Source organism: Quercus lobata, chromosome 8 (assembly GCF_001633185.2).
Source record: "Quercus lobata isolate SW786 chromosome 8, ValleyOak3.0 Primary Assembly, whole genome shotgun sequence".
NCBI lineage: Eukaryota > Viridiplantae > Streptophyta > Magnoliopsida > Fagales > Fagaceae > Quercus > Quercus lobata.
In genome coordinates this window covers 62847504-62858436 of record NC_044911.1, presented here as the reverse complement: position 1 = coordinate 62858436, position 10933 = coordinate 62847504, and the positions used below count along the sequence as shown (strand labels likewise).

At 35.9% G+C, this 10933-nt stretch overlaps 2 protein-coding genes across 2 annotated transcripts; both read left to right on the top strand.

The window, feature by feature from the left end:
• Positions 1–1569: 1569 nt before the first annotated feature.
• On the top strand, positions 1570–5762 carry LOC115957407 (clathrin light chain 2-like). The gene is made up of 3 exons (XM_031075641.1): positions 1570–2033; positions 2425–2578; positions 5137–5762. Exons 1-3 carry the CDS (start codon positions 1645–1647, stop codon positions 5491–5493), a joined length of 900 nt encoding a protein of 299 aa, XP_030931501.1. The 5' UTR covers positions 1570–1644; the 3' UTR covers positions 5494–5762.
• A 3152-nt stretch (positions 5763–8914) lies between these two features.
• On the top strand, positions 8915–10258 carry LOC115957830 (probable LRR receptor-like serine/threonine-protein kinase At3g47570). The gene has a single exon (XM_031076162.1). It carries the CDS (start codon positions 9445–9447, stop codon positions 10096–10098), a length of 654 nt encoding a protein of 217 aa, XP_030932022.1. The 5' UTR covers positions 8915–9444; the 3' UTR covers positions 10099–10258.
• Positions 10259–10933: the final 675 nt, after the last annotated feature.

The window sequence follows — 10933 nt, the reverse complement described above, 5'->3', positions numbered from 1 at the left end:
AACCCCACCTAATGCTTTGAGCTTGTGCTGAATTTGTAAAGTACTTTCAATTTTGGTAATCAGTGTTCACTTATTTACTCCCCCTCTTGAAGCTCCATGAAGATATTCAATATCATTCCCATCACATAAGGCACGTGCAGTACTACTTTAAATTAGTTTGCATAAATCAATAGAACATTTACTAGTCTTAAACAACTCTCTTTTCTTTTTTTTTTTGGTTAACAGTTTTGAACTCTTTGAAAACTTGGGCAAGATTTTTTAATTATTTTTTATGAATGAGTAATCTTACTCAAACAAATAAGCCTAAATAGTGTGCGTTTTTATTTAACTTATTTTTTTTATAACTTTTCTCTTCCTCCCTTATGTACATTTTATATTTCTATCCACTTTCAACATCCAAACACTGAAAACGAAGATATAAGAAATAGCTACAGCTGCAAGCAAAGCCTACGTTAGCAAATGCATCATGTGTATTTTTTTAATATAAAAAAAAATGCATGTATATTTGGACGAGTTTATTTTTATTGTCTTATTTTACTCAAAACAAGTTGGGCAAAAATAACTGATAAGCTATATATATATATGTAGGTATATGTATTAACAAAGTTGGCTCAGCAATATAGGCAAATTAGCCAGTCGTCTAAGACCCCCAATTGGAAGAAGACCCCCTTCATTAAGGGCTTTTCACTTAGCAAAAAAATAGTAGATCTGTCCAAAAAATTTTAAACAATAAAAATATTTTTTTTTTTTTTGAAAAAAAATAATACTAGGGATACAACAAAAATTACACATCTTTAGAACTTATCGACTTATTGTTATCCACTCAATGCTTATCCTAATCTATATAGCTTTTAACTCTTTTTACACCTTATAGTTTTGGCTTCCCCAGCATGTATTGTACAAAAGTAAAATTAATTTTTTATTTTATTTAATTGGCTAGTTTTTTTAAGTTTCTAGTTTTTACACGTTATGTTACCTGTGTACTAATCTTTATAGCAAAATCAGATACGCTTCTAGGCTGGATGAGATTACTGTAAAATGTAAAAGATCTCTTTGCATTTATCACATAATCTTAATTATTAATTTTACATCTAAATTTTAATAAATAATAATATTATTATTTAATTTAAATTTAAATTTTTTTCTCAATTTTTTTTAAAATTTAAATATAAAAAAGGCCCCTATAGTTGTCACCTTAGGCCCCGAAATATATATAAAAAATTAAAAATAAGTTGATTCAACAACTCTGTTTTTCCCTTTATTCGGGTTGAGTAATAATATATTTATTCCAAAAAAAAAAAAAAAAAACTGACCCACACCCAAATACCTTATTACGAGTATTCTTATTAGTAACAAGTTCTATATTACTGCCCGTGATAATCTTCATAAAAGTGTTGCGTACATTCTGTATTCTACAAACAATGCAGCTCACCTTATAGGCTTGTCCCATCTATGTTCATATACTGAGGTATTGGGCCAATAGTTGAAAAGTAATGTAGTTGGGTCTAGCCCACACAACGAATCATGCCTACTAAATAGTCCTTGTATTTAGGCCCACCAAGACACAGAAGCATACAATTCTCTTCTCTCTCTCTTTTTAGAGCATTTCACACAGTTTACGTGTCCGTACACAACCAGCCAGCCATGTCATCGTTTCCCGACTCGTTTACTCAACCCGGCGACGACTCGGTCACCTCAACCGGGTCGACTCGTCCGTTCGACGACGATGGTTACCAAGGTTACGACCCTCGTCTCCCCTCCCAGCGATTCGACTCGTTTGCCGCGACTCATTTCGCCGACTCTGACTCACTCAAGGACTCGGCCACCGATTCACCGATCTTCCACAACAACAACGACACCTCTTTCTCCGCCGGCGATGACGCGGTCGCGTCGCAGCCAGTCTCGGAGATCTACGCCGATGAAGCGATCGGTGAGGACTTCGATGGAGGGTTTCCTGGATCGGACGGTCCGATTTTGCCCCCTCCGACGGAGATGGAGCCTGAGGAAGGCTTCGCTCTCAGGGAATGGAGGAGGTACGCTTTCGAATTTCACTTTGTTTCCCTGATAAATTCATCGAAGCGATTCGGAAAATAATACTGTTCTTAAATTTGCGATCTGTTTGGTTGCCGAGAAAATTAGGGAAAATTGTCCTATTTTGCGTTTCCATTCCATAATGACTGACTCACTTTAATAAAACAATTGGCTTTGTAAGGTTAAATTCGAATTGCGATTGAAAATTTAAGATTTCAGTTTTTCGTTAAGCCAAATTTGTGGAAATTGTATCATTTATGGATTAAGCGCTTTTAATTATTTATATATTGTCTTTGATGTAATGTTTGGTTTGCTTGTTGAATTTGATAGAGTTGTATGTTGTGAAGTAATTGATTGGGATTTAATGTTTTGCATTGAATTTGTGGCGAGCAGAGAGAATGCGATCCTGCTAGAGGAGAAGGAGAAGAGGGAGAAGGAGGTGTTGAGCCAAATAATTGACGAAGCTGATGAATTCAAAGTTGATTTCTACAGGAGGAGGAAGGTTACTTGTGAACAGAACATAGTCACTAATAGGGAGAAGGAGAAGGTAAAGAGTGTGCATATATACATATTTGGTTGTTGTGGTTAATAATTAGATTCTATGTTGTTCTGTATTTAATCTGTTACTTTGTTCTAGAATCACAAGATTACATTACTGTGTCGTTACTTTGATCTTGAAGGTTAAGTAGTTGTTGATTGGGCATTGGAAGAGTGTTGAATATGTTTTACTTTTTAAAGTATTTTGAGGAAAATAGAATTGTAGTGTAGTTAGTGGAATTAGAATATGATGGTTTCAGGGATTATTTGGATGATTTATTCAGTTTTGGAGGATGTAATGAGGGTTTTTTTAGGAATACATTTGCTGGTTACTTCTGCCACATTGATGTGAGCTAGATATGAGAGCTTACAGAATCTCAATGGAGATAAATTGCTGACTCTGCATTGATATGTAAAATAAGAGTATTTTTATTAGATTAAATGATGCACCTTTAAAAGGTTTTAACAAAATATAGATTTTTTGATTAGGTGCAGAATACCCAGATAAAAATGTACTTACTGGTATTTAGTATTAACAAATATATTAAGTAGGATGTTGTGGAATTTTTTTATTATGCTGCCTCCTCTATGTTGGTATTTTCATGGCCTTAAAATGTGGTTGTGGCTTTTATCATGCTGCCTTGAAATTCCAATTTAGTTTGAAATATAATCCATTGCCATGAAATACAGCTGATCATGGTTTTAGAGAGCATGTGTCGGATCTCTGTTACCCTTGCTTTAACTATTTGAATTTTTTCTGCTGGCGAAGCTTCTGGCACATGGTTGAAATGCTCCTATTACACAAAATTTTCCCATTTTTTTTTTCTCTTCTTTTTTATTTATTTATTATTTCATATTATATATATGATAAGAATTTCCTTCCAAAGTCAGGAATGGCGAGATGGGAAACTAAAGAGATACCTTTAAGCCATATTAATTATTCCAACTCTACTATCTCAATAGGACTAAAGCATACTTCCTTAAGCTGCTAAGAGTAGATCAAGGACCTCTGCTGAGAGTCCTAAGAAGAGTAAGAGCGAGACAACGATCTTCCTTTTTTTCATTCTTGTACATGCTAGTCTGCCTCAAAGGGCTGTCAGCAATGGAAGGAGTCTTTCATATAAGTCCTTAAGAGGTATCTCATGAGCGTGTAAGACAAATTGGTGATTCGGTCACTCATTCCCACTTGAAAGAGGTATCTCATGTCAGTTATTCTGGAAGTAGATCAGCAGTGGCTTTTCTAGATTTAACTGCACACTCATGAACTTAGAAAGGAAGCAAATTATGTGATTAATTATGGTCTTTAAAATCAGGATCTTACTTTTGATTGGAAGGAGGGTCTTCTAGATTGAATCATAAGATTGGATCAAGGATTGTAAGATTTTATGAAATATACAAATTAGTGTTGAGTAGTAGACATATTTTAAGAAATCATATCCAAAGCTTAGGAAATACATTTTCACCACAAACTATTGCCATAAAATAAATAGGGTTTTAGGCTTGTAGCTCGAAAGGTAGAGTCTTCATCTATGCCTAGAAGCTGACATAACTAAAAATCTAACAAAGTATGATTCAATATTAAATATTAAAAAAATAATATAATATTTCTTGAGATGGTTTGGTTATGTGTAGAGGAGAGAGATTAATGCACTAGTAAGAAAGTGTGAATTAATTCAAGTTAAGGGAGCAAAAAAAAAAGTAGAGGAAAATAAAAACTAACATTATTGGAAGTAGTTAATTTGGACATGTAGATTAAGTAACAGAGGTTATGAGTTTGGATGGAATAGGATGGAGGAATACAATACATGTGGCCAGCCCTAAATAATCTTGTTGAGGATCCATAGTCGACCCCAATGAAATTGGTATTAAGGCTTTGTTGTTGTTGTATTATTAATCTCAACCAAGTCCAGATGTCAAATTCTCATTCAACTAAAATTTATGAATAATAATAGGCTTGTTGCAAATTCAAATCCCATCACATTTTTACTTGAAAACCAAAGAGATAGATAGCAATATAATATTATTATACCATTGTTTAATTGATGGCACATTGACTCCTGATTTTATGATTCAGATTTCGATCTCGATCTGATCCTATAATTTTATGATTTTTAAACAATTTGAGTTGTATAAGGGATTTCAGACCGTATATCCCGGTTTTAACAACCATGTGATTAGTGTGAAAGGAAGCAAACTGCTTTTGTAAGACAGACTGAAGCATCTACATTTGAGATTGTTCCTTCAGAGGATGTCTCTACTCCCTAGGCAGTAGTAGTCCTTTTCTGGAGTTTTTGGATTCTTTACACTAGTAATTTTTTCTTTATGGGTCACCTATTATGTGGCCATTGAACCTGCAGGATCCCTGCTATATTTGTCAGTATTTCTTTTAAAAAAGGTTCTGTAGAATTTTTAAAATGGTAATTGAACTAATTTTGTTTGGCTAATTATTAAGGGCAAGACTTGTATGTTTTAGAGAAATCTAATCTTAATATCTTAAATTTGAAACTTAATATCCTGATTTTTCCAGAATTGCATCTTTTTGGACTCAGTTATTGTCTTTTCTGTCAGATATTTCTGGCCAACCAAGAGAAGTTCCATGCTGAGGCTGATAAAAATTACTGGAAGGCCATTGCAGAGTTAGTTCCTAATGAAGTTCCTGCTATAGAAAAGAAAAGAGGGAAGAAAGATCAGGAGAAGAAGCCTTCTGTTGCCATTGTTCAAGGTCCAAAGCCTGGAAAGCCAACTGACCTTTCAAGGATGCGGCAGATAATCTTGAAACTAAAGCACAACACACCTCCTCACCTGAAGCCTTCACCACCAGCACCAGCCCCCGCAAAAGATGCTAAAACTAGCTGTACGGCTGTTGCAGCTGAGGCTAAGGCTGCAGCTGATGTGGCTTCTCCTGAGGCTGTTGCTGCAGCTTGATATTTTTCTGTTGTGTCGGTCTATAATAGTCAGGATATTTCACTGCAAGAGAAAGATAATACTTTTTTAATTGTTAGATTATGTTAAGTTTAGAACTTCGAACATCATTCACTGGCTATATTTGAGTTTGTGAGGATATATGTTGTGTTTTTTTATGTAGGAACTCAAATCAAGTGAACTGGGCTTGTGAGCCCGAAATTATTAGATTTTACTTTTGTTTCAAGCCCACTACTGTAATTTTCATTTTTGGTGCATGCGCAAAGCTTGTATGACTCACTTTTTTTTTTTTCGTTGTATGAACTTAAATCAATTGGATGGGGCTTGTGAGCCGAAATTATAACATTTTTCTTTTGGTTTCAAGTCCACTACTGTATTTTCAGGTTTGGTGCATGTGCAAGGCTTGTATGACTGAGTTGGCTGGTAGAGAGAGAGAGAGAGAGAGAGAGATCTTATGACATGTTTTTATGAGATCTCTCGCTCATGCCAGGTGTGGGTTTTATGTGTATGGATTTCACATATTGTGAGAGGGTGGTTTCATGAGATTCTCGCATCAACTATGGACGTGCACTTGAGATCATTGGTGCAGGTCAATTTTCTTTGGATCATTCATTGTTCATTGTTCATTGTTCGTACTCCTTTTACTGATTGCAACCTGCTGTGAACTTGATTTTGGTGATGTTAGTTTCATGAATTCAAAATTTGCTTCCGAGGATAATATGAGTGGTCTAGTTATTCGATTTTGTTATCCAGAAAACATGTTTATACCAAATCATAGCATGCCTATTTCTTTACTTGTTACGAGTGAAAATGGAATCAAAACCACATGTTTATATCAAATCATATTGGTGTTATACCTACTTTGTCATGCTATAGTTTTTATTGTTGTGTTTTACCCAAGTCCGTGCTTCCAAGTCCATGATTCAAATTTCTCCTCCCCAACTATCGAATTGTCAAAAAAGGAAAAAAAGAATCGCTAAGTGACAACTTTTAAAACTATTTAGTATTTATGTGTACCATTAGTTGTTTAAATGATTTAGTAAGACATGAAAATTTTATATTTCTTGGATGGCCTCTTGTTGTGGGAGAGTTTTTAATGAATGATCTTAATGGTTCCACATTCGAATTTGGATGCTTGGACCGTTGTAGCAGTTCCACGTCGGACGTTTGGGACCAGGTAATCTCCATCGTTTTTTTTTGATAAATAAATCTTTATCGTGTTGATACTGCACAAGTCCTACCTGTTTGCCAAGTTGCCTTCTCCAAATGGGATGAACTTTGGACCATGATAACTTTTCACCGTGAATGACACTCAGCAATCCGCTCTGTTTGTCACTTTGCATGTTGCCTTTTTCCACAACGAATGTATGGACCAGGATTATCTTACACCATGTTTGACACTTACACAAGATATTTAAATTTCTGGTGATGTTACAGGCTTTTGAAATTTGATGTTGATGATTAATTAAAATTAGGAAGAGACAAATTAGAAAGACTTAAAGGTCAAGTCTCCTCATCCAACTTGTCGTGCTGATATGATGAGGCATTCGGTGGTGATTGCTATTTGTTGATGTGTATGTCTATATAATATATATCCTCTCTTATGTTTGCCCGTGTAGCAAATATATTTACAAACTGAATTTCTTTTGAAATTTGATGTTGACGATTAATTAAAATTAGGAAGAGACAAATTAGAAAGACTTAAAGGTCAAGTCTCCTCATCCAACTTGTCATGCTGATATGATGAGGCATTCGGTGGTGATTGCTATTTGTTGATGTGTATGTATATGTATCCTCTCTTATGTTTGCCTGTGTAGCAAATATATCTTGTTTGATGTAAACTCACCAATCAATATAAATACAAGGGGGTGAGCGAGGCAACATTCCACCGGTTTGCCCATACAACACCATATTTTACCAGGTATCTTTTTCTCCAAACCAAATGATGCCTCAAGAAACCAATTTGTGTGCATCTTGTTCCATTCTCTTTTCCATAACCCTACTCTGCTTGCAACTCACCATTACAGCCACCGCTCCAACAAATGAGACTGATCTTTTGGCTGCAAAGAATCTGTACCTCATGCTCCTTTGAACATATTGAGCTCATGGAATGACTCCATGCACTTCTGCAATTGGCATGGAGTCACATGCGGCCTTTGGCACCGAAGAGTCACAGCCTTGGACCTAGAGGGCTACAAGTTACGTGGATCTCTATCACCTTACATTGGCAACCTCAGTTTTCTTAGGTCCATCAACCTCCAAAACAACAGTTTCTATGGTGAAATTCCACAGGAAGTTGGTAATTTGTTCTGACTGCAAGGACTCCATCTTAACAATAACACGTTGAAAGGGGAAATACCCTCTAGCCTGTCCAATTGCTCTAATCTCAGATCCATAAATCTTTATGTGAATGAGCTTAAAGGGAAGATTCCAACTGAGCTAGGCTCTTTGATGAAGCTTGAAAATTTTCAACTTTCTATGAGCAATCTAACAAGAGGTATTCCACCATTTTTAGGAAATCTTTCGTCACTCAAAACTTTCACTGTAGGGTACAATAATTTGGTGGGAAATATTCCAGATGCCATGGGCCAATTAAAGGGCTTAGTGTTTTTCTCAATTGAAGTTAATAAATTGTCAGGTACGATCCCTTCCTCTCTTTACAATGTATCATCTCTCCAAGTCTTTTCCGTTGCATACAACCAACTTAATGGCACACTTCCCACCAACATAGGCCTTAGTCTTCCTAATCTTCAATTTCTTCTATCTTCTGGAAATGCGTTCTCTGGGCCAATCCCTACTTCATTATGCAATGCAACTCAACTTCGAGTAATTGATATAGCTGAGAACAATCTTTCGGGATCAGTTCCAACAAATTTGGGAAATCTACTGGATCTTTTCAAGATACATTTGACAGAAAATTATGTAGGAAGGGGCTTTCATTTCTTAACATCTTTGACAAACTGCAGTAAACTTCGATATTTGGATTTAGCTACAAACCAATTTGGAGGTGTTCTGCCCAATTCTGTATCCAACTTGTCAACCCAACTCACATATTTAATTTTGGCACACAATGATATATTTGGAAGTATACCTGCATCATTAGGGAATTTTGTCAACTTAACTGTCTTGATCTTAAATGATAATAACTTCACGGGCATCATTCCCACTAGTTTTGGGAGGCTTCAAAAGATGGAAATAATAAGTTTAATGGGAAACAGACTGTCAGGTGAAATACCAGCCTCCATAGGCAACCTGACTAAGTTGTTTGAATCCACATTAGGATGAAACATATTAGAAGGAACCATACCTCCAAGTATTGTAAATTGTCAAAAGTTGCAGAATTTATACATTTCACAAAATAAGCTTAATGGATCTATACCCCAGCAGCTTATTGGTCTTTCCTCACTTTTGAGCTCATTTACAGGGGAACTTCCTGAGGTAAACAATATGAAAAATATTTACTATTTGGATGTCTCAACAAACAATTTGATTTGGGAACATTCCTAGTTCCATTGGGAGTTGTTCGAACTTGGAATATATTAGCCTGCAACGGAATTCCTTTAAAGGCTCCATACCTTAATCTATGGCTTCCTTGAGAGGCCTTCAGCATCTAGATGTTTCAAGAAATAACCTATCAGGATTGATTCCAAAGGGTTTAGAAAGCTTCCTTTCTTACAAAGTTTGAATCTCTCGTTCAATGACATTGAGGGTGAGGTACCAACTGAAGGAGTTTTTAGAAATGCAAGTGCAATATTAGTGATCGGAGATACTAAACTTTGCGGGGGTGTACCAGAATTGCAGTTGCCTGCATGTCCTATTAAAGTAAGGAAATCAAGAAAGTCCCTTGCTTTCAACCTAAAAATTGCAATCGTATTTATTGTCCTACTTTTCCTCACGATTTCATTCTTTTTTGTTTGTTATTGGAGGAAAAAATCAAAAAATAATTCATCTTCTATGGTCTCAACAATAGACCTCCTTCCAAATGTTTCCTATGGAATGCTCAATCAGGCAACTAATGGATTTTCTCAAGGTAATTTATTTGGATCTGACAGTTTTGGCTCTGTATATAAAGGAGTCCTTCATCCTAAAGAAACATTAATTGCTGTGAAGGTCCTTAACCTTCAACACAAGGCTGCTTCCAATAGCTTTATGGCTGAATGTAATGTCTTAAGAAATATTCGGCACAGGAATCTTGTTAAGATATTAACATGTAGCTCTAGCATGGATTATGCTGGAAATCAATTCAAAGCTCTAGTCTTTGAATTCATGACAAATGGGAGTTTAGATTTATGGTTGCATCCGGAGATAGACAATGAAAATCAATCACGAGACTTAAGCCTTCTTCGAAGACTAAATGTTGCAATTGATGTTGCTTCTGCATTAAATTATCTTCACAACCATTCTGTGCCACCAATCATTCATTGTGATTTAAAGCCTAGCAATGTTCTTCTTGATAATGATATGGTTGCTCATGTAAGCGATTTTGGCTTAGCAAGGCTCCTCTCAACTGATGATTCTTCTCAAAAGCAGACTAGTACAATTGGGATAAAGGGATCTAGTGGTTATGCCACTCCAGGTATTGTCTTTCAAATTCTGTTTAAATTTTAAAATATCCTAATAGTTATTGTTAAAAAATTTGTTTGAAACATATTGATTTTTATTTTTAGCAATAACCTTGTACTATCAACATAACACCCTCTCTCACACTACATACTAGAAACACGCATAAACACAAACAATTTATTTTATAAATAAAAAATTCAAAGTAAGAAAAGCTTTAAACATGATTGGGGAAAAAGCACGTCCCCCTCTATATTTTGGGTAGTTTGCAATTCCCCCCTTTTCTTTGGAACCAACCAATTTCCCCCTCTATGTTTTGTAAATAAGCAAATACCCCCATTCCGTTACTCCCTTAGTTAAATCTAACAGACTTTTTTGATTCTTAGAATCTTCTATTGTTAAAGGTCTAAAATCACACCCTTTGCTCTAGTTTAAATAGATAAATAGATATTTTTATAGTATCAAGAACTTAGCAAAACTCAAAACCCAAGTAATGACTAAGGCAGTGTTTGGATTCACGTTTTGCAACCACGTTTGGCGTTTACGTTTGGAAAATGCTGGGACCCACGCGTTGTGCTGAGGAAACGCAGGCTGAGGAAACGCAGGCTGAAATGAAAACGCAACTCGCTACGCACCGTTTCATTAATCCAAACGCGTGTTTAATACTGTTTATGGACACCAACACCAGGCTCTTGAGCATTTCATTAACCTCATGGAGCTGAAACAATCTCAATAGATACGCACCGTTTTATTAATAAACCTCCAAGCTCGTTCATGGCGTGTGCTCTGTGTTGTGTTAAACGGTGCGCGACGACTCTGATGAACGGTGCGTGTTGAAGCACTGTTCATGGACACCAAGCCTCTCCCTCACTTGCTCAACAAC

Excerpts from the sequence above, each read along its gene's own strand:
- LOC115957830 (XM_031076162.1), top strand. The coding sequence starts at position 9,445 with ATGGTCTCAACAATAGACCTCCTTCCAAATGTTTCCTATGGAATGCTC.
- LOC115957407 (XM_031075641.1), top strand. The coding sequence starts at position 1,645 with ATGTCATCGTTTCCCGACTCGTTTACTCAACCCGGCGACGACTCGGTC. Across the intron at positions 2,034-2,424 it reads GCTCTCAGGGAATGGAGGAG|AGAGAATGCGATCCTGCTAG; the intron begins GTACGCTTTCGA and ends TGTGGCGAGCAG. Across the intron at positions 2,579-5,136 it reads CTAATAGGGAGAAGGAGAAG|ATATTTCTGGCCAACCAAGA; the intron begins GTAAAGAGTGTG and ends CTTTTCTGTCAG.